The following is a 24,335-nucleotide window of genomic DNA, read 5'->3' on the forward strand; positions in this document are numbered from 1 at the left end:
ATTAATGCTATCAAATTGGCTAGCCAGACATTCTTTCAAACAGTTTATTAGGGGGTCTGAAATGAGAGGGGATAATTTATTGCAGTATCACAGAGGCCATCATCAGAGACACAGTGCTGAATGAAAATAGCTCTAATAATACGCTAACAGACTGCCCCACTTTATATGAACAAAGGAAGCCAAAACTCTACAGGCTTATACATTAAAATGTTTAAAGCAGACCAAATGTAGTAGATGTTCCTTTGCTTAATGTTTCTTGTTTTCAGACTCTAAAGTAAGAAGTAGGGCAGCGATATCTCAATATTCCATGAATCTATTTCAATCCTGAGCATTAACCTAATGATTTCACGGAATGCATGGATCATGTTATCACCGGCACCTGTCACAGCAGGGAATAGATCAGTAAATCCAAAAGGTCTTAGCCTGAAATATTCCTCGGCATGTGATTGGCAAGGTCACGAATAGTAATCTTAGGCATAATACAAGGAATAGAAAATAAATGCGGTTTTATCATCAAATCCAAAAATGCATCTTCATTAAAAATGAGACCTGTAGAGAGCGCACCCCCCATCAAATCCCTGCGACTTTGTGCCAAGGACATGTGCTCCAGCTAGATTAGACACAAGATGCTAGGGTTGGGCCATATCCACTTTTTTCATACTGCCTCAAAATAATACTGTGGTATACATGATTATTGGATTATTGTATATGGTATTACGTTAACGTGGCTTCCCTACAATCTCATCCTCCCTTAATGTAAAACCAACAATGGTCAAATAGAACGTTTGGTTTGCTCACAGGCTGACAGACTAAGTGAACGCAATCATTCATGAATGTTACACAGTCAATCCAACCATTGTTGGACCATGTTAGCTAAACTTTTTTTTAAAGCTAGCTAAGTAGGAGAAAGGCAAATAGCTAGACTCATAGAGCTCACTGAGCTCCCACAGCCCCCAACCCTGTGGCTCTTAAATGCACAAGGCAGAATATGCTTACTTGGCGCTGAACTAGATAGACATAGAACAGAAATCTGACACAGTAGACACGTCAGAATTTAGAAATACCGTCCTCATTTGGACATAATGTCAACATTTTTTAAAACCGTGGTACAGTAATTGATACTGAACACTTCGGAGGTCTACTTTCATGAAAGTAAAAAAAAATAATAATATATCCTGTTCTTCCCAGTACAGAACAGGCAAGGTCCAGCACACACTGCACAATAATAATAATAATAATGACAATATTATCACATTATCACTGATATAATGATAATAGCAAATAAAGTAATTCCAGCAATTACATTTTGATAATTAAGAACATAAGTAAAATATTAAAAATATATATAACCACTGTTTTTAAACAAATGTAAGTGGAATGCAACATCCAAACGCTTTGTCTGGAGTGTACCATCCGGGGAAAAAAGATATACATATCTTTCTATTGTAAAGCTCAGCGAAATTCAACACAGTGGTTCTGCAGCCCTGCATGGCTGTCTGGAACCTTTCCACAATAGTTTTACACCGAACATAACACACCTGTAAAAGTGGTTTCTATTTGTCTTGCATTGGAATGTCAGTGTATCGCTTGAATAAATGGTGTAAAAGACTGCAGCAGCAATAGAACTGTATTCCACGCTATTATGGTTAAACATTGGCAGTTAATTCGCTACAACCCTAATAAATAGCACAAACAATAACAACGCAAGGAAAAAGTTTAATTATGAGGACAGAAACCAGAGCACGGCCAATAGGAGATACCTCCAGCCCCAGGAGAGCACTTGTCGGTCATAGTGATAGATCAGAGAGATCAAAGCCATAAAGTTGAGGGACGGATATATGCTTTCATAAAGCCCAGACAAAACAGGAAACGCTAATTATTATGATTCTCCTGCACTGCTCTCCTCTCCTCCTAATGACAGGGGCTCTTTGTTTCAGAGCTGGCTCTGACACACCGCTTATCTACATGTGAATATTAAACAGCCGTGAGCTCTGAAAAAAAAGAAGCACACGCATAGCTTTCTACAGACTCCATTTTAATGCCTTTACAATGGGAGGCATCGGGAGCCTTCCACTAGGGGTTTCTGAGTTCACATTCACTACAGGGATAGTACTGACTAAATAACTGCCAACCATGTTTACATAACAAATACTGAAAAGACACAAAGTCTAATCTAAAAAAGCAAGGAGATGTGATTATGCGAGTATAGCAACATGTATTCTGGATATACTTCTAGATGTGTTCTTTTTAATCTGCTGTGTCAGTTAAAAATGATGATAAATACAGCAGCTGATGGGGTTTGTGTTTATGAAGACAGATGTGTGTGGGTGGTATAGTGCCTGCAATCTCTTTTGTTTGCCAAAAATGCATATTAATAGCACTCAGCCCTGCAGTATTTAGAGAGAAGTAACAAACAGCAATTATTATCAAAAAATGCAATTTTCTATGTCAGAGACAGCAACTTGCATAAGCAAGTAATCAAAACAGTCATGGTAAGGTAAGAACACCGTGATAAGCACACATGTAAACACTCACTTTTTCTGGGTGTCATTGGTGACACAATGGAAATTGAAGGTGCCAAACATCTGAACTCCGAGGATTCCATAAAGAAGCAAAAAGAAGAGTAAAAATATGGAAACGCTCCAGATTTGCTCTCCAGATCGCCTAGAATGGAAGAAGACAAAGAAATGTTATGTCATGAACGTCACTCAGCAATGTTCGAGGCAAGTCGCGTTCATTAAAGTAGCACAACAGCCTCCAAAGTCATCCCGCAGGTTGCAACTCCAACCCAAATCTAGCACACCCCATTTAGCCAATCAAGGACGCTAGTTGGATCAGGGGTTGAAGACTAGGGTTGGATCCAAAGTCTGTGGAAATGTAGCTCTCCAGAAGCTGGACTGGAGACCACTGACGTGTCACATGTGGTACACAACTGTAATTCATAGATAATAAAGTCAAGAGATGCACTAATTAGGATTCTTAATGGCCGATTCCAATTTATTTCCACGTCTTATGAAACTTATGGTAGCACCAGCACTGTATAACGCTGCTTTAATGTGTTTGGTTCTGATTCTAGGCACGACTGAAGCCTGTTCCCATGGATCAAAGAGACTAGATCTGTATTCTTAAGCATATCTGTCCAGAGTTACTGAGTGATGTATGAGAAACTAACAGCATTTGAAGCCAGCATAAAGAACTCAGTAGTAGACTGATATGCCCACTGGTCTTGGTCTTACCAGAAAGGCCACTCTGGCCAAAAGAAAAAAATTAAAGCAATGCTAAATATGAGGCTGAAAAGTGCCTACATGCCTCATAGAGTGTTGCTATTCATTTCCTGAACAAGATTTTCTGGTTAAAAGACTGCCGACCCCTCCCTTTTTATGATGTATCTAGTTTATAGTCGGGTTGGACTCCCCAGGGTAGTTTATATTCAGGCTAGACTGCACATTGTAGGTTATATTCAAGTTGGACTGCCCATTGTAGGGTATATTCAGGCTAGACTGACCATTGTAGGGTATATTCAGGTTAGACTGCCCATGGCAGTTAATATTCAGGCTAGACTGCCCATGGTAGATTATATTCAGGCTAGACTGCCCATGGTAGATTATATTCAGGCTAGACTGCCCATCGTAGGTTATATTCAGGTTGGACTGCCCATGGTAGATTATATTCAGGCTAGACTGCCCACTGTAGAGTATATTTAGGCTAGACTGCCCCACTGTAGGTTATATTCAGGCTAGACTGCCCATGGTAGATTATATTCAGGCTAGACTGCCCATTGTAGGGTATATTCAGGCTAGACTGCCCATGGTAGTTTATAATCAGGCTAGACTGCCCATTGTAGGTTATATTCAGGTGGACTGCATATTGTAGGGTATATTTAGGCTAGACTGCCCATGGCAGTTTATATTTAGGCTAGACTGCCCATGGTAGGTTATATTCAGGCTAGACTGCACATTGTAGGGTATATTCAGGCTAGACTGCCCATGGTAGTTAATATTCAGGCTAGACTGCCCATTGTAGGGTATATTCAGGCTAGACTGCCCATTGTAGGTTATATTCAGGCTAGACTGCACATTGTAGGGTATATTCAGGCTAGACTGCTCATGGTAGTTAATATTCAGGCTAGACTGCCCATGGTAGTTAATATTCAGGCTAGACTGCCCATTGTCGGTTATATTCAGGCTAGACTGCCCAGGCTGGACTGCTCCTTTAAAACACTTACCGCTATAACTGTTTAAAAATCCTATACGACACCAAAGCAACTGGAACATCATTGTGGTGCGGAATGCATTCTAGGTATTTGGTTGTGCCAAGTCCACACAAGTCACCTCCTGATGCTTCCTTGATGACACGGGTCGAACAAGAACCCATTTGGGCATTTGGACTGTATTTGGCTAGGTGTGAACTTTTGAATGGAACTTGGGCTGCAAGTCCACAGGAACACAAGTACAGATTGAGAATATCAGTCCAGAGTTGCTAAGTGATTTAGGAGAAACTAACAGCACTTGAAGCCAGCATACAGAACTCCGTAGCAGACTGACATGCCCACTAGTCTCTGTCTTACCTGAAAGGCTACTCTGGCCAAAAGGAACAACTGAACCATTGCTACATCAGTTGCAAAAATGACTACTTGCCTCATACAGCGGTGCTACATTAGTCTCCCGAGCAAGATTTTCTAGTTAATGGACTGGCACCCCCGCACCGTTTCATTGTAGATTGTATTCAGGCTAGACTGCCCACTGTAGGGTATATTCAGGCTAGACTGCCCATGGTAGTTTATAATCAGGCTAGACTGCCCATTGTAGGTTATATTCAGGTGGACTGCATATTGTAGGGTATATTTAGGCTAGACAGCCCATGGTAGGTTATATTCAGGCTAGACTGCACATTGTAGGGTATATTCAGGCTAGACTGCCCATGGTAGTTAATATTCAGGCTAGACTGCCCATGGTACTTAATATTCAGGCTAGACTGCCATTGTAGGGTATATTCAGGCTAGACTGCCCATTGTCGGTTATATTCAGGCTAGACTGCCCAGGCTGGACTGCTCCTTTAAAACACTTACCGCTATAACTGTTTAAAAATCCTATACGACACCAAAGCAATAGTTCTTGAACATAATCTTCCTCAAACATGAAAACATTAACTCTGATTTCAGATAAGCCACGTTGTCCTTGCAATGGCTCACGCGACGGCAAGACACTTACTTCAATATGTTGGTTATGCGAGTGCGAGGCAGCTCAAATCTGAAATAGATGCGAAAGGCTCGGATCATTATGAGGGCCCTCGGTATACGCAGCATTCCCCACGGTGACATCTGGTCCACAATCTCAGCTATTTCAAACACCTACAAAAAATTCAAAGGAAAGATGACAAGTAGAGTGACTCAGCATGTGGCATGAATTTTAATCTAAGAAAGGTAACACTCTTCACCAAGGACTTGTAGTTAGGGGAAAAAAACAATCTTGATTCCTGTACCTGGAGCACAAGAGAGACCCAGAGGAAGACCACCATGAAGCCATCAAACATGCACCAGCGGTCCTTAACATAAGAGTTATCTCCCTGGAAGCAGAGAAGCAATAAGAGGCAGGTTTTAATGAGAGTCCACAGGTGAGAAGCAGCTGGGCTGAAAGGCAAATGAAAGGCCGGGCAGGTGGAAACAAAAAGGACAGCAATGTTCAGCCCTTGCAGGTGTCCACCCTGGTTTGTAGGCTGAACTAATAAACAACACGTGAAGGAGATTCATTTATGATTATCTGACTTATGGACAAAAGATATGGCCTGTAATATTGCCAGAGGTGACAGGTAGCGAAGTAAAAGTACTTAGCACCTCCTGTTTGTAAATGAAAGAAGCAAATATCAGATGATCAAGCATGTCTTGGCTGACCGACTGCATCTGGGGTCATGTATAAATCATGTTCATAAATCATTACTTACTTAGCTTTTTATGTTAAGTATCAGCCAATACCAGCAGATCCAATATTTGAATTTCCTTTTTAAAACTATCGCACAGTGTAGATAAGATATGGTAGTCTGCTAATTAATACTACAGGAAATTACTTTATAATATGCACATAGTGTTACATTCTACCTTAGGGAACATTTCTGTGCTCCAACAGACCTACTGAACCTGGCAATTAACAAATACCAGTCGAATCAGGTGTGCTTCAGCTGGAAAAACACAAAACTGTGCAGGAATCCAGCCCCATGGATCAAAGAGACCAAAGGGGGAATCTCAATACAAAGTACGGCAAGTTCTGACTGCTGTACTTGGTAGTACTGACTTGGCAAGTTCGACTGGCGAGTACAAAGTTCCGAGGACGGGAGGGCGCTGCACAGTAATCTTGAAACTGGAACATCATTGTGGTGCGGAATGCATTCTAGGTATTTGGTTGTGCCAAGTCCACACAAGTCACCTCCTGATGCTTCCTTAATGACACGGGTCGAACAAGAACCCATTCGGGCATTTGGACTGTATTTGGCTAGGTGTGAACTTTTGAATGGAACTTGGGCTGCAAGTCCACAGGAACACAAGTACAGACAAGACCACAGATTGAGAATATCAGTCCAGAGTTGCTAAGTGATTTAGGAGAAACTAACAGCACTTGAAGCCAGCATACAGAACTCTGTAGCAGACTGACATGCCCACTAGTTTCTGTCTTACCTGAAAGGCTACTCTGGCCAAAAGGAACAACTGAACCATTGCTACATCAGTTGCAAAAATGACTACTTGCCTCATACAGCGGTGCTACATTAGTCTCCCGAGCAAGATTTTCTAGTTAACGGACTGGCACCCCTGCGCCGTTTCATGATGTATCTTGAAAATGTTGAAGGTTTAAAACTGTACAGGAATCCAGCCCTCTTGGACCAGAACTGTCCACTCCAATCTCCACTGAAAGGTTTTGTCTTGTTGGCATCAAAATGTCTATTTCATAATGTGCTTAAAATTGGTTATGATCCACTTTGACTGATCTCCTGCTTCCTGGTGATTTGGCTATTAGTAATTTTTCAAAATTTCTGTCTAAACAAAAGTACTGGAGGTGAACTGGGCTTTACTGGATTTACTGGAACAGACTGGCACATCCCAACTATTCTGAACTAAACTAAATTCAATTAAATTCACTAAAAAAGTATATATATAATTTTTTCACAACAAATGTTGTTACAAAGCACTTTACAGAGATCCAGGTCCATGCCTACAATGCACTACAATGGAGGTGGTAGTGACAGTGGCAAGGAAAAATTCTTGGGAGAAACCAAGACTCAGTCCAAAGGAACCCATCTGCCTTAGGTAGACCCGCACAGCCCAAAAATACACAAAGAACTAGACAGATAGATAATGAAGAGCTATAGATAATGTAGGAACGGGTTATGAAGTATGAGTGTGAGTAGGTGACAAATTCATTAAATGACAAATTCATGATGAAACTTGATACCAAAAGGTGCAAAAATATATATTTTTGATATAAGAAAACACTCTTTGTAAGAAATCATTCTTTGCATGATGCTGTCAGGTCCGCGTCATCGCGCCCTCCCCCGGGGCGGACTCGAGCCACGGCCCACAGGCTCCTTTAAGGACTTTTGTAACATTTCCATTCTTGTATCGATTCAGTGACTCGGTTCTTGTTCATTTACATTCATGTGTGTTTGGTTCAGTTCGTTTGTGTTCACGTGTGTTTCTAGTTTGCAATGTTCATTATCTCTTGTTTAGTTCATGCGTTTCACCTGAGACTGGGGGTACTTAAGGAGCTTCGATGCTGAGCTCCTTGCCGAGAATTGCTAGTTTGGAACCTTGAGGAAGCCAGAGAGTTTCCCAATACGGCTCTTCTACCACGTTTTCGAGCAGGCTTGCTACCAAGATAGACCCATGACTCTCGCTCCAGCTAGGTGACCCTCTTTCATGCTGCAGTGCCAGGTTTGGTTGGCCTAGCCATTTGTGGTTCTGCGGCTGATTCCCCAGCTCTCTTTTGTGTAGTCTCAGCACTGACCTAATGCGTCATCAGTTCTCCCCTGGTTTCCCCAGGCTCTGCCTGCAGGTTTTTGTTAGTATCCCCCCTGTTTCCCTGCCCTGCTCACCAAGCTCAGCTCCCAGAGTCCCCCAGTCTCAGGTGTGTTTTGTGTTCGCCCTCTGGTTTGTCTAGTTTGCGTCGTGTTCACATTTATGCCCTTTAGCTGCTGCTTCATTTGCTTTGTTTTGCCCCTTTGTATGTTTTTGAGTTGTGTAAATTACTTGCATTGGACCCATCTCTGCGAGTGTTCATCCCTCTGTGTTTGGCCTAACCCGCCATGACAGATACTTCCTCATTCAACAGTTGTCTCATCTCTAACTAGTGTTCTAAACTCATAGGTTGTACTTGTGTAAAATACAATACCAGCTTTTCAAATGTTTGGTTTGTTTAAGACAAAAATGTAAACTGATGTGCCAATCTAATGGTTATGAGACAAAACTAGATTTGGCAGAACACTGTACCAGTCAAACTGTAGCAGTGGGCTTTTACTGAGTGACTCACGTATCCTAAGCCATATGATAGGGCAGATCATCCTTCCTTCAGAAATGGAGAATAGTCAAAACGACATCACTAACGCACTATGTGCGGGTTTGTTTGCTTGAGCGCAGCCTGTAGTCATACTTCACTGGCTTTTCTGTGCTGGAGAAGCAGAACACCTCAGTGGTTGAGTGTTTGCCCCCTGGAGACCCTGCCAAGCAATCCCTTGAAAATTCAAAGCCTCTACTGTGGCTCTGCAATAAATTGGATTGCAAACTACATCTGGATTCCTCTGAACACTCAGTTAAAAAAAAAAAAAAAAAGAATTAGCATGGACGTGAAAGCTAATCACGATTCAAGTTCCTGTTTTATTTATAATTAAACTAAATGAAACATTTCCAACCCAATTAAGATCTCCAAAGGTGGAACTGTTCAAGTGTTGGGCCCTTCATCAGGAGATCCCTGGTGATATTGCAGTCGTTTACAGCCATGAGCCTTTATCGTCAGACCTCGCTCACCTCAAAATGAGCAGAATTAGCAGTTAGCATTCTCTTCCCAGCCTTCACCTTCTCAGCACTGATAGTGTAGAGGGACTTCTAAATTGCAAATGACAAAACCTTTTTTTCAGGTCCTAATTTGAGCGGTTCATAAAACTAATCACCCCAATGAACCTGAGCAGAACAATTAAAGAGGGCAAACCCAAAAACAATGAGCAAAAGAACACGCAAACATATTGGATACAATATTGGATACAATGAGGTGAGAAAGGTTTGTAGTGAACTTGTTAATGTTGCTGTGAGTCTAGATGGTCTTATCAAGTATAACTGTAAAAAATCTAGGGGTCAATTTCGACTTGAGTGTCATTTCACTTGAAACTCACTAATGCAGCACAGTCCAAACTGCCTTCTTCTTCTTATGTGTATGTAATATCGTCAAACTATGAAATGTACTTCCTCTAAAAGATGGAAGAAGCTGAGAAGCTGGTACATGTTTTTATAACCTCAAGGCTGGACTACTGTAACGCCCTCCTGGCTGGATGCTCATTAAACAAGCTCCATCAAACTACATCATTAAACATGCTCCAACTGGTTCAGAATGCAGCAGCTAGAGTGCTCACCAGAACGGGCGAATTTGACCACATAACTCTTATTCTCCCCTCCCTTCATTGGTTGCCTGTTAAATTCTGCATTGCTTATAAAATGCTTCTCCTGACCTATAAAGAGCTCACTGGTCTGGTTCGCAACATCTTGGTGAACTCCTCTAATCAGTCCTTTGCAAGACGCTGTCAGTTGTCGGTTTCTTGAATTAGAAGAAAAAATATGCAGAAGAGCTTTCTCTCATCAGTCTCCCAAACAACCATATTCACCATTTGTTTGGGACACAGATGGAATTTGACCTCCACAGTTAACTTGGTGAGCTAACACAAGTGAGGCTACCCACTGCTCTTGGCAGCAGAGAGGGTTGAGCCCAACAGTGGCAGCTTAGCAAACTCAGGTATCAAACCCACAGCCTGTTATCAATAACCCACCGCTCTAACCACTGAGCCACCCCTGCTCTTTAAAACCCTTCTTTACACAATCTTTTGGTTAACCTTCCACTGTGGGTTTCTCTCTCTCTCTCATCCTGAGCTGCCCTGCCCCTACTGTCTGCTCAATTCTGGCATGAATCTGCAACTTTGAGTCCTGCTGCCGACCTGTCCCCTGGATCAGTTTCTCCCGTAGTCTATAGCCATATGAATTCAACAGTGTTCAATGCTGCTCTGGTTGCTTAGGAGTTTTTTTTTCCACCATTTTCATCCCCTCCCCCACTATAATAATACTGGGAATGTGTCCCACACTGACCGCTGTTCTCACATTAGTGATAGTTCTTCATTATTTCACTTTATTTTACCTTTTTTTATCCGATGTCTTTCTTATAACTAGTTTCCTTGCTAGAAAAGATTGGTTCCTCCCAAGGTTTTTTCCCTGTCCTGAGAGAGTGCACATTGTGCCACTGTCACCATTAGCTTGCTCAAAAAAGGCTCACACCCGGATCTCTGTAAAGCTGCTTTGTAATAACCCCTGTGGAGAAAAGCACTATATAAATAAATCTGAATTAAACGGAACTGAACCCATCAAACAATGACTCATCAAATTAGGTCCTGTTTCAGGCAAATAACTATGTGCAAAATGAAAGGTCATGTATAGTTACTGCCAAAGACCAGACCTCTGACTGAGGCTTGACTAATCACACTGCACTCTCACAAATTCATGGAACACAAAAAGTCAAGCAGTACGTGATTCACTGCTCAACGTCTCTCCATGTGCTTGTTATCCTTCAACTGCCAATTAAGTTGTCTGCATGTTTCTTAACAGTAATTAATGGCCTTTTGATCAACCAGCTGCACGCTCACATCCCTGGAACCCTGAGCTTTTTTTTTCTTTTTTTTGTTCCTTAATAATAATAATGACACCACCATCCAGGGTGGAGTTTGGTACCTTGATGATGCCCCTGATGTGCATCTTGGCGATCATCTCGGCTGTGTAGAGAAACATGAGAAGAGTATCCAGGGTGAAGGTGACGTATTCCAGGGGCGGGTAGTGCTCAAATGTCTTGGGCGTGTTCATGCACACCGAGATGACGCTGATTATGGCACACGCCCGCAACAAGGAGTGCACCCACTGTGGAGAGACAGAGAAGAGTCTTGCTGTAAAATCACATGCATTTATATGTAGGGTTGTACAGTGCCACCCACACGTGGGAGATTTACAAACTCAGATAGTAACTAGGCCAACCGTATGGGCTAAAATGATCTAGGATCTTTACTTTGAATGATTACATTTTGAAGCCTGCTAGGTAGCGTAGGTTGCATATTCTTTTTGTTTTGATGACTAAATTCACTAGTTGGCAGTAAAAACACAGTACTGTATAGACAAGAAATCCAGAAATCAGTTCAATACTATTTCTGTTAAAACACAAAAGTACTTTGTTGCGCAAAAATATGCAAGATGTAACCAATACCACTGCAAATGTTATAATACCACCAGTCGAGATTTGGATGTGTGTGGTGATTTTAGCATGCAGTACATGTTACTTATGTACTTGCTTAAGGTGCCATTTGATAAATATATTCATTAGTAAGAGCAAGATGCTAAAAGAGACTGTAAATCTGCATTAAATGAGCAGTGTTATCTAGGGCTGTTAAAATGTTCAATCAAAACACAATGTAAACAATACATGTATAATAAAATTAATAATAAATTAATGTAGCCACTACAGCAAACTGATGTCTCATATGTCGGAACACCTTAAATTGTCTTTTGGCTGCCATTGCCAATGCTGTTTCCACTGCTGCTTAAAATCCCTAGTGACTGCGTCACTACGCAGCCCACTAACACTTGTAGATGTAGGCTACGGAAACAGAAACTGCCTGTAAAATTTTATGAATATACGCAAATCTTTTTTTTTCACTCTAACTTCAGCAGATAATGATAGTGATATTCATCCCTGAAATGCTGCAGTTTTTTTTCCTCCATAAGCCTTCTACAACAAAAACAAAGGCTGCATACCAAACTAGACACTTCTATGCTACCTTCTATCTCACGTTTTTCACTTTTTGATAGAATTAAAATTTCTAATTTCCATGATGGACAGACCATAGAAAGTTACAAGGTTTTTACGTGACAGTAGCAATATGAAAAATATATGCACCACCAATGACTGTAGAAAAACACAGACAGCCCAACGTCTCTCAAAAGTGAAGCCACCACAAGTCTAGCACCTCTGCTGGCTGGTTGCAGTATGTTATGTAGGTCCGCCTATCCCCATATGCCCCTGTTTTGGCACATTTTGGCACATTTTTTAATTTTCTCCAATAATCAATTTTTAAACCCTTATTCTTCTAATCGTCAGAAGGCGGGGTTACTTCTAGAATTGATTGGCTGGAAAAAAACTGTCTGCAGAACTTTTCTGTTCATTACATGGAGTAGCTGAGTTGTAGATGAGCCGTCAGGCAACTAGCTAGTTAATCATACTATTATGTATCATGAGGTGTTGTGCTGTTTAAACACAGTTTAAAACATCATTTTTATTGTTCTTTTAATCGGCACTGGTGCATGCTGACTCTCTTGCAGCAGCTCAGCGGTTAAACTGGGTTATAGTCGCTTTAGTTTGTCTCAGCAGCAAACAGAGCAAACAGAGCTGAGGTTCGGTGCTGTAATTTGCTGAATTTTTTTTGTTAAAACATTACACTTACTGGACAAAAATCCACTTTGCTTCTAGTCTTTTCGGTTGCACAGTAAACTCAACTAAGGCTTTTTGAGATGCTTGGGGGCGTGTCTACCAAATAAGTAGGCGTGTTTGGCTCCACAAATTTGCTAAGTTGTTGTTGTTAATAAACAACAAGGCATCCCGGGAAACAAATAGCTTTGCTTCTGTGCTGTAAGCTCAATGAAGACGGTCTGAGACATGCTTGGTCTGAAAAAGGAGGAAGGTCTAACCAAATGAGTAGGCATGTCTGGCTTCACCTCTGGTCTCTACTGCACAGACTATGGTTCAATTTTTGATTCATTTCTACACAACGGAAGGGAATGGAACTACAGCGTCCATATTTTCTACAGTCATTGTGCACCCTGTCGGGGCCCTGACTGCTGGTGGCTAGCAGCAAGACTGGGATTCAAACCTGCAAAATCCTTTGGTCATAGCAACAGCTCCTTATTCCGCTGGACCACTCGGGGCCCCATTTCCAGCAAAGTTTGATGAAAACATTTGATAATAATAATCTAGTTTACTACTTGTTCATTAATTCGCTGATTTGTAATCGTGCAGTCCCTACTGCTAGGTAGCACCAGTGCCACCAACTTAAAAAAAAACATAAGCGCACAGTCCTGATATGTCATTGAGACCCCAGCCATCAGTGAGAATCATGGCTACAGTCTATTAGCTGCCACTTCTGGGCATGGAAACGGCAGATATGTGGCACAGGCTCATTTGAACGACTCACTGGTTTGTTGATCCAGAGGATGTCAGCGCTGTCGGTGAGCGTTTCATCAGGCCCGAAATCGGTCATAGGCTGTGCCTCGACACGTGAGCTCTGCTTCCTCTTCAGCATGCTGGGACTAGCCGTGCTATAAAGGGAGTGAATCTGAAAGACACAGCCACAAACAGTACCAAAACTGACTCCGGAAGCAGTTAGCACCAAGCTACAGCGTTCCTAGACGCTCCAATTAGAAGCTAACCTCACTATGAAAAGCAACAGCCATTAGAAACTGTAGAGAAAAAAAAAAAAATAATAAAAAATAATATATGATGTTTAATCTTACAGATCTTAAGCTACACTTACACTACAAGTGATCCCAAACCTAAAAGGGAAAAGTCTGATACAGGTATGCCTACACTGACATGCAAACAGAACAAAGGTGGAAAGCTCAAATACGAGGCCTCTCTTCACAGCAGCTGCGCATTACAACATAAGAACATGTCTCCGCACCAGACAGTATGTATTGTATTGTTGAATGGCATATGTGGAGCACACTCAAGCGCATGGAGGACACGGAACACTGTTCACTTCACACAGATATACCGACTTACCTGCTGCAAAGATCATGCTAGATCTTCAGCAATGTCAAAACACACCTACAGCCAGTCAGTACAGAGGTTGCGTAATACTAGGAAGTAAAGGGCCATTCTCACGGTGGACAATAAGATACATGGATATCACACACTAACTGAAACAAAGCGCACATACCAACGGGAAAAGTAAAGCTGAAATTGCTCCAGCACTGCACATAACATGCGATCAGGCATACCCTGTAAATAACACACAACAGTTAGTCAACATGGCATATATGGTGTACCAACGTGTACAGTACGATTATATCGACATAAAATGTCCACCACATCAGACGAGGCATATATGCGACATGGGGTGTTCTGGACAGATGGGAATGCTGGGTCTTGTGACTCACGGTCAGGCTCCTCATTGGTGCATTCATCCCCAGGGTACAGAGGGGTGGAAACCAGTACGAAAGGTAATTGGCCAGGTGGGCGGAGGCTTCTCTTGATAGGCTGTAGGGCACATAATACACCAAGAAAGAGAAACTTTAGAAACTTTTTGTACTGCAGACATTACATACAAGTGCCTTGGCGTAACATCAGTAGGGAAGCACAGGGCACAACCTAAGTCGGGCTTAATTTAATAGTCAAAGAGATTCATGTTAAACATGCTTTTGCTCATCAGCTCTTATTTACAAATGAAGGAAGGGAAACACACAGGGTGTTTTTTTTACTCCAAATGTCCCTGAATCATTTAAATAGTGATATAAAGTCATTAAGGAGGCAAAATATGTCTAAGACTATATAAAAAGACAGATATAAAAAAAAAATATATATACAGACATAAAATCAGAATAAACTTTTTCCCATTGTAGGTCAATTAAGATTACCAAATATATTTTTATTTGCTAATGCCAAAATAATGAGAGAACAAGGCCATTTTTATTACTTTCTTCAAAAAGTAAAAAAAAGTAAAAAAAAAAAAAAAAAAAAAAAAAAAATATATATATATATATATATATATATATATATATATATATATATATATATAACTTTTTTTACTTTTTGAAGAAAGTAATAAAATATATATATATATATAGTATTTGGTAGCATTGCCTTTAAACTGTATGTTTTGGATATCCTTCCACAAGCTTCTCACAATAGTTGGCAGAAATTTTGGCCCATTCCTCCTGACAGAACTGGTGTAACTGAGCCATGTTTGTAGGCCGCCTAGCTCGCACACTTTTCAGCTTTGCCTTAAATTTTCAATAGTATTGAGATCAGGGCTTGGTGATGGCCACTCCTATACATTGACTTTGTTCTCCTTAAGCCACTTTGTAACAAGTTTGGCAGTATGCTTTGGGTCACTGTCCATTTGGAAGACCCATTTGCGCCCAAGCTTTAACTTTCTGGCTGATGTCTTGAAATGTTGCTTCAGTATTTCCACATAAAGTTCTTTCCTCATGATGCCATCTATTTTGTGAAGTGCACCAGTTCCTCCTGCAGCAAAACAACTCCACAACATGATGCTGCCACCCCCGTGCTTCACAGTTGGGATGGTGTTCTCAGGCTTGCAAGCTTCCCCCTTTTTCCCCACAAACGTAACAATGGCCATTATGGCCAAACAGTTCAATTCTAGTTTCGTAAGATCACAGGATATGTCTCCAAAAATGAAGGTCTTTGTCCCTGTGTGCATCTGCAAACATTAATCTGGCTTTTTTATGTTTCTTTTAGAGTAATGGCTTCTTCCTGGCAGAGTGTTTTACTGTGGATAATGACACACTCTTACCAGCTTCAGCCAGCATCTTTCCAAAGTCTTTTGCTTTTGTTCTTGGGTTGATTTGGACATTTCGGACCAAAGCATGTTCATTTCTGGGACACAGGACCTGTCTCCTTCCTGAGCGGTATGATGGCTGGACATTCCCAACTTGTAATATTGTTTGTACAGATGAACGAGGCACCTACAGGCATCTGGAAATGACATCCAAGGATGAGTCAGACTTGTGCAAGTCCACAATTCTCTTACTCAAAGAGGCAACAAAGTGTGTTCAGATGTGCCTTAAAAAACATCCACAGGTGTGTCTCTAATTAACTCAGATGTTGCCAATAAAAATCAGAAGCTTCCAAAGACAAGACATCATCGTATGGGCTGTCCCAAATTGTTTAAAGGCATAGTAATCTAGTAATCTAAGAGTAAATTTAAATGTTGGACTTTGAAGAAAGTAATAAAGATATCCCTCTCTCATTATTCTATTCATCTTAATTGACCAGAATATATAGTATATATATATATATATATATATATATATATATATATATATATATATTACATATATATATATAACATGCTTACACTTCTGCGCACTGAAAAAAAAGCCACCACAACATTACCCATCAACTACAGCTTTTTCCGCTGCCAAAGCGACTTAAGCTTGCTTATGTGAGTGGATTACCACAGGTTTACCACGGTGTGCAACAGTGGTGGTAGAGAAGTTCACCCTAGGACGTGTTTATACTTCGGTTATAGCTCGTTTTCTCAACACAAAATACAACACGCCCCACTATAATGCATGCAAGTATGTACGGTTAGCAGGTCTCGCTGAGCATGCATGATATTTATACGCGCCTGTGACATGTTTACATTATGTTTTTACTTGAAATTACGGCTTTCCATCTAAACACCTCATTCAACCAAGACCTCCTGCAGACCATGGAAAACAGGAACAGCAGAAGATGGAGGTGTCTCCCATAACCTGACAAGGGAAAACATATTATTTGCACATACAAAATCCACAAAGATGTTGTGGGAGTTAAATCACAAATGGCACACGCTTGAAGAATTAAGCGATACCTGCTGTTATTAGCTCCTTCCAGGGCAATCAAATGTCCAAGCACAATTTCACAAATTCAAACCAGGCCTTTCTTTCTTTTTTTTTTTTTGGAATCTGAAGCTACTTTTCTATTAGCCGGGAACAACTTACTCAGAAAGCTCTATACTGTCAAATCTGCAAAATAGGCCTTAATTGCTACACTTAGCATATGTTGGTAGAGATTTATGGATGAGTGAAAACAAAATTACAGGGTGGATGTGCTGTAATGTGGGAGTAGGTTGGAGAGAACTGCAATTAGTTTCACTTCTCCAGAAAGGACCTTCTCGCCAGAGGCAGGATGCAATCACTGGGCATATTAATGATAGCTGTGGGTGTCCACTAGTTTCGCAAAGTAGTATGAAACGGTTTTGAATATGCAAAGAGCACCATCCAGGATTATTTGCACAGTAAAGATGCAATCAACACATAAAAATATATATATAATAATTGAATCGAACTAAAAGCCTTTCGAAAAAGCCAAATGCTGTTCAAAATTCTTCAGTACTTCTTAATAGCCTTCTACCAACAGGAAAACCATGATACTGCATATGGACTGGATCCTCCTTACAAAGTAGTATGCAGGATGCAGTGCATTACAGCTATGGATTTCTCCAGTAAAGTAAAAACACCCGGAGGACTTCTTAGACTGGCCAAATACTCCATTATTTAAGACACTGCATCCCATAACGCAAGGCTGCTGATCATGTAATGAGAATGTAATCAACTCAACTAAATTGTATAGTTACACTAATGAAAAGTAGCATGCAGTGTACACTATACAGTAGATACAGGTATAGTATGCTGTGTATAGTGGTACAGTACACCACATATACTGCTACAGGTTGCAGTACTAGGGCTGAGCGACACGATTATGAAATTACGTTGATTTGCATAACATGCGTTGATGCGTCGCACAGATGGCCAAAACTTACCAGCCTGCATCTAAAGTGTGCCTCTAAAGCGCCTGCATCTAAATCTTAGCTAGCTGGCTAACATATCGGTAGCTATATGTCAAGTCAAGTCAAGTCAGATTTATTTGTAAAGCGCTTTTTACAACTGTTGTCGTCACAAAGCAGCTTTACATAATTAGTCATTAATAAAAGACAGAGACAAAAAAGAAGAAATAACGTTAGACATGAAGGATCAAAGACCCCCAGTGAGCAAGACAACGGTGACAGTGGCAAGGAAAAGGAGGAACCAAGACTCACAAGGGGGACCCATCCTCCTCTGGTCAGAACTATTTAAACATTATTGATAAAACTTTTACAAACCAGATACAACAGATATATGAAGAAAAGCTTTACAAAAAAAAATTAATAAATAAAAATTATAGTAGCAAAAAGTAGGCAATGTCTTTTGCAGAGCTGGGTTTAAACAACCAGCAGGTGAAAGATTATGATTATATATATATATATATATATATATATATATATATCAAATAATAATAATAGTTTAATAACACCAATGCCCTGAAGCATTCTTAGCTAGCTAGATAGCGGTAGCTATGTGAAAAAAGCTAACATTAGCTTAACGTAGCAAAAAAAGCAGATGCAGCAGACAGAAGTTGCCTTTTTTCAATATAAGGTGATTACTTGTAATCTTGTAAACAAAAAATAAATGAATAAAAATAATAATTAAAAAAAGCTTATAGCTTATAGCAGGCAAAGCTGGAAACTTGGCAGAGCTGGGTTTAAACCACCAGCAGGTAAAACATTATGATAGAGATGTCCAGCAACCAAAAATATGCTTTTCTCAGAAGCATTTTAAAGTCATAAGTGTGTTAAAATAAAAAAATAGTTTAATTTTTGCTGTTGTGGCAACATAGATGTTTTGATGATTACTTGCAATTTTGAAAAAATAAAATAAAATAAATGATGTTGCAGTAGGAAAGAAATAGTGTTTTCTCTAAAAGCATTTTAAAGTCATAAGTAGGCTAAAATAGTTAATTTTTCTGTTGCAATCATAGATGTGAGAAGCCCATATCTGCTAAAGTGAGGCCAAACTAAACAACCAAGTGACAGCAAAGCAATGGCCTGAAGCAGTCTTATCTAGCTGGCTAACATATCCGTATCTATATGAAGATAAACATTAATATTAGCTTAACATAGCAAAAAAGTCGCCTTATTTTGAGATGACAACTAATCAATTTTGTATTTTGTAGATTAATTAATGTATTTTGTAGGGTTTAAACACCCAGCAGGTAAAACATTATGATAGAGATGTCCAGCAACCAAAAATATGCTTTTCTCAGAAGCATTTTAAAGTCATAAGTGTCTTAAAATAAAAAAAAAAGTTAAATTTTTGCTGTTGTGGCAACATAGATGTGAGAAGCCCATAACTGCTAATGTGAGGCCAAACTAAACAACCAAGTGACAGCAAAGCAATGGCCTGAAGCAGTCTTGGCTAGCTGGCTAACATATCCGTATCTATATGAAGATAAGCTAACATTAGCTTAGCATAGCAACAAAAGCAGATGCAGCAGTAGACAGAAGTCGCCTTATTCTTCAATATGAGATGATTAGTTGCAATTTTGAAAAAAAAACAAAAATAATAATAAATAAATAAATTATGTTGTAGTAGGAAAGAAATAGTGTTTTCTCTAAAAGCATTTTAAAGTCATAAGTAGGCTAAAATAGTTAATTTTTCTGTTGCAATTATAGATGTGAGAAGCCCATAACTGCTAATGTGAGGCCAAACTAAACAACCAAGTGACAGCAAAGCAATGGCCTGAAGCAGTCTTATCTAGCTGGCTAACATATCCGTATCTATATGAAGATAAACATTAATATTAGCTTAACAAAGCAAAAAAGTCGCCTTATTTTGAGATGATAACTAATCAATAAAAAATGACTTGTAGTATTTTGTAGATTATAGTAGACACTGTCTTTCAAAAGCTGGAAACTTTGCAGAGCTGGGTTTAAACCACCAGCAGGTAAAACATCATGATAGAGATGTCCAGCAACCAAAAATATGCTTTTCTCAGGAGGGTTTTAAAGTCATAAGTAGGCTAAAATAAAATAAAATAAATAGCAATGGCCTGAAGCAGTCTTGGCTAGCTGGCTAACGTATCGGTATCTATATGAAGATAAGCTAACATTAGCTTAGCACAGCAAAAAAAAACTGATGCAGCAGTAGACAGAAGTCGCCTTATTCTTCAATATGAGATGATTAGTTGCAATTTTGAAAAAAAAACAAAAATAATAATAAATAAATAAATTATGTTGTAGTATTTTGTAGATCATAGTAGGCACTGTCTTTCAAAAGCTGGAAACTTTGCAGAGCTGAGTTTAACCAACCAGCAGGTGAAACATCATGATATATCATGATTTCAGAATATTATAATTTACACCACATGCTGATGGGGGGACACCTAAAATCGTTGGAAGGGGGGGGGGGTTCCCTTCTTCAGGGGTTAGAGCGATGGCCTCTGAACAGGTCTGTGCACGCCCCCGGTGAAAGGCTCGAGAAGACGTTCTGTAGATGGTCTACATTTTTAGCAAACCATCAGGACAAGCTACGACGAAAATGACTTTAAATGACCACAGCTGACTGACGGCCTGTCTAGCGGGACACAAAATTACGTCATCAGGGTTGTAGACCACCACCACCGCCACCAAGAAGAAAGCAGCGGTCATGAAAACAGAGAAACACAGATCCAAGACATCAGCTAGCTACATAATATCACACATCTGAAACCATGTCTGCCGAGTGTGTGTGTGTGTGTGTGTGTGTGTGTGTGTGTATAAAGCAGTAAAATAAGCGCCACTAATTCTAGCAGACGAGGAAAACGTGTGCGGACAGAGAAAATCCCCCCCTTTGTAATGAAGCACATCTGCTTCAGCGCGGTTACCATGGTAACAGAGGAGAAGAAGGCTAGCTGCAGGCTTGGGGGAGAGAAGACAACAATAAACCGCCTCACGTCTAAAACATGACAAACATCAACATATACACGATCCCAAAAGGACGATCCGTATTTACGGGACATGCGTGCATGCGTGACAGTGTTAAAAACGCCTCTGATTTCCTCCTATAGCGTAGTAGTTTAGCCAGGGCCTAGTCTGTAGCCACCGCGGTGGCTAAAGGTGCTTCCTGCTAGACACGCACACAGCCGAGTCAAATCCCCTCACCTCGGACCTCGGTGGCAAAGCAAAATCACGAGTCCACGCGGCTGAACGGCACGTAATAACGCCGGATTGCTTACTTGTGGGTCGTTTGGTGGAGGTCAGTGTGCCGCTGGATCCATGTTCCCGTTGCACGCCGGTGTGATGATGGAGCTCCGGTTACAGCAGCAGCGGGGCTACTGCAGTAGCATCGGGCGCGCGCTTGTCCTCAGCAGCAGCAGCAGCAGCAGCAGCAACGACAGGAGACCGCACAGGCCCTTCAGTCCCAATACAATCAATACACAGCGGAGGATAGCTTAACATGCATGATTAAATAAAGTGTTTATATTTCTGTTGGATTTAGGGAGAGGTTCTGCCTCTGGACAGTGTAAATGATCAGCAGTTAGAAAAAAGAAACAGACACAGTAAATCATAGCAGTAACAGCACTAAGGCAATGGTTTAGGATGCGTAGAAATCAGCATGAAATCAGGTATACATTGTGCGGTGATGATGTAAAGCATATTGTTGCTGTCATCAAAAAATATCTCAAAAATGTACATTTATATAAGAAGAAAAAAAACGTAATTTTTGAGTAATCAAGTAATTTTCTTAGCTGTGTCCTCACTAAAGCATTCGTCAGAGGTTTGGAAATAAATGCATTGTAAGTCAGGTGGGCTGATAAGGTTGAATTGTAACTATAAATATATAATATATATATTATTCTTAAATAAAAAATATTGAATGCAAAGAACACTTCCAACTGTTAAGCACGGGGGTAAATCTACCATGCTTTCCAATGGTGTTGCAGCCAGTGGCATAAGGAACACTGAAGGGAAGAACGAATGGAGCATTTCTATTGGTCCATTCAGCATTAACTTTTGACACAATGTAAAAAAAAAAAACTTAAGATTTAATTTGTTTCATTTATGTATTCAGGACAAATAGTCCACAGCATTATTTATTTACTTAAAGAATCCAAAGCTGACATCTGTTCATAATCATGAATTTTCTATATATTAACATACACAAGTATGTAAACACTCTTCAGGCATATAGGCCTTAATCAAGGTTGAGGGAAATAGATTTGTTGTTTACAACAACCAACAACCAATAAAATGGCTGCACCATCCTTGTCTTTATGTTATCTTTCAATCAGAACACAGGGAGTTACAGAGTTAACCAATAGACAGCTTACAGATCTAAAACGACCAACTTTCAGATCTTACTTGGTTCTAACAGACATTAAAAAAAATAATATTGATGAAAAAATAAGAATGACCCGGGCATGGCAGTTGCCACCATTATTATTTGTCTGTTTTTAAATAGTGTGGTGACTATATACTTCAGCCTTGATGGAGGCCTACTGAACGTGCTGAAACTGTGGTTGCAAATAAAGTTGCTGGTTTTACTCCTTTCTTTAGTTTGTACTGTTACCAAGCACCTTGATGGTCAGTGAAGTTGCACCAGATCACTGCTTCCATGATATTTAAACACTAGCATTTCAGCACATGTAACATTCTCCACATAGGAAACTAAGCTGCAAAACAGCCTGTTTTGAATGTATCATTTTTGTAATGTCATGAAAACCAATGCACATAAAGTTTCTACCAAAATCAAGGGTCTTTTAAAAAAAGAGTTAATCCTGCGTTTGTTGTACTTCTACTGTACAGGCTTTCTAATAGTATTGCTGTGAGGAAGAGTGTTAGTGAGGCCAGAAAATTGGATGATCACTACCTCACCTCATCCCCAACTCCCCAACTCAAAGCACTTTCAGTCCTTTTCTATTGGCAATGCGTCTCTACAAGGACTAAACAAGCTGTGTATGTGCATTTGCACATCTGTGTCAGCAGTGGCTGAAACTTGAAGTAGCTGAATGCATTCATTCGAAAGGGTGTCCACAAACAGTTAGTAGTGCATCCACCTACAGCGGTCTGGCTGCATCTGTTTATGCTGAAGTTATATATATTTTTCAACATTCTAAGCAAGATTACTATTTTCATTTTGAACAGTTTTGGAGTGAAAAAAAGGAAAGGAGCATCCAGCAAATGTGTAGGCACCCCAAGCCATGGTTAAAAAATTTTCAAGCCATGTAAATATTCCTCAAAAAAGTCCCAACAATCAGCAGCCATGGGCTCCTCTACGCAGCTGCCTAGCACTCTGAAAACTTTAAGCATGTATGTCCACAAAGAATGCAATTACAAAATGCCAATTTACAGGAACAGTGGGGGTCACCAATCATAGGACAGCATGAAAGACATATCAGAACCCCTGTGTTACTGCAAAACACATGCAGGAATGTTTAGCAGACTCTGGAGTGGTGGTGCACTGTTCTACTGTGCAGCAACACCTAATGACCTTTGTGGAATAGTGATCAGAAGACAATCTTTTCAGTGTCCTCGCAACCACAAAGTTCAGCATCAGAATGTTTCAAAGGGACACCTAAACAAGTTTGACGAAGTCCTAAAAGCTGATGGCGTTAACATAGAACTTTAGAGGCCTGTGCAAAATGGTGAAGAATTTCATGTAAAGAATACCTCTCCAACTTTTAACTCCTTATGCTTCCTCCCTTTTATTACACCTTAAGGATGACTAATTGGCAAATACATGGAAAGCAATGCAAACTGTCTGAGTTGTTCCTAAGTTGTAGTAAATAAGTTAAAAAGGCAGGAGCCAGCATTGGTTTCAGGATGGTTATGGGTTAAGCATGAGGTGGATCATGCTTTGGGCTTGTGTTGCAGCCAGTGGCACTGGGAACATTTTACTGGTAGAAGAAAGAATGGGTTCAATTAAATAGTACAACCAGCAAATATTGTAGTACACACTACATGACTGAGTGTGAGTGATATTTACAGCAATATTAATGAATGAATCTGCATACTTATTATATATTTTTCAGCATATTTCTCTCATGACCAGTGTAAATAGCAGGTCCAGGTGTACTGTAGTCACAGTTGTAATAGTAATAGCAATGTAAAATATGTATTAGACGTATGACTGTATTAGACGTATAACTCTAGCAGTTTGTATAGCTCCTATTAGTATGTTTGCAAAAGTATATTTGATCTGATACCTTACTGTCAACCTTTTTTTTTTTGGCCGACTAATCACCCAGCACACACAGGGAAAGTGTATTAGTAGATAATCTTTATTAACAACTGTTTCTATGTATGTCTTTTACTAGTGGCAAAGTTTTCCCTTTTGGCAGGTTGCCTCTCTGTCCAGCTCCTTGCTTTTTGCTGCAAGAGTCAGAACTAATCAAAGGCACTTGCCTGTAGAGCGCTATTGGCCTCAGAAGAGTTGGAGCCGGTTTTGGCCAGCCCGCTTTCCCTCTGTTTGGGAAAGT

General features: G+C 40.2%; 1 protein-coding gene across 3 annotated transcripts in view; it reads right to left on the minus strand.

The window, feature by feature from the left end:
- Positions 1 to 21,388, minus strand: part of nalcn (sodium leak channel, non-selective) — a 126,553-nt gene extending 105,165 nt beyond the window's left edge. For 2 of the 3 annotated variants that reach the window (XM_072686301.1, XM_072686299.1), the window contains exons 1-7: positions 14,435 to 14,525; positions 14,215 to 14,276; positions 13,471 to 13,611; positions 10,967 to 11,149; positions 5,482 to 5,565; positions 5,211 to 5,350; positions 2,536 to 2,664 (exon numbers count right to left, since the gene is read on the minus strand). In XM_072686301.1, coding sequence (XP_072542402.1) covers positions 2,536 to 2,664; positions 5,211 to 5,350; positions 5,482 to 5,565; positions 10,967 to 11,149; positions 13,471 to 13,611; positions 14,215 to 14,256 — 719 coding nt within the window. In that variant the 5' untranslated portion in view covers positions 14,257 to 14,276; positions 14,435 to 14,525. Of the gene's footprint in view, positions 1 to 2,535; positions 2,665 to 5,210; positions 5,351 to 5,481; positions 5,566 to 10,966; positions 11,150 to 13,470; positions 13,612 to 14,214; positions 14,277 to 14,434; positions 14,535 to 21,092 lie in introns of those variants that run through there. The other variant, XM_072686302.1, reaches the window with a different exon arrangement.
- Between the last annotated feature and the right edge of the window lie 2,947 nt (positions 21,389 to 24,335).

Source organism: Salminus brasiliensis, chromosome 8, assembly GCF_030463535.1.
Source record: "Salminus brasiliensis chromosome 8, fSalBra1.hap2, whole genome shotgun sequence".
Classification (NCBI taxonomy): Eukaryota; Metazoa; Chordata; class Actinopteri; order Characiformes; family Bryconidae; genus Salminus; species Salminus brasiliensis.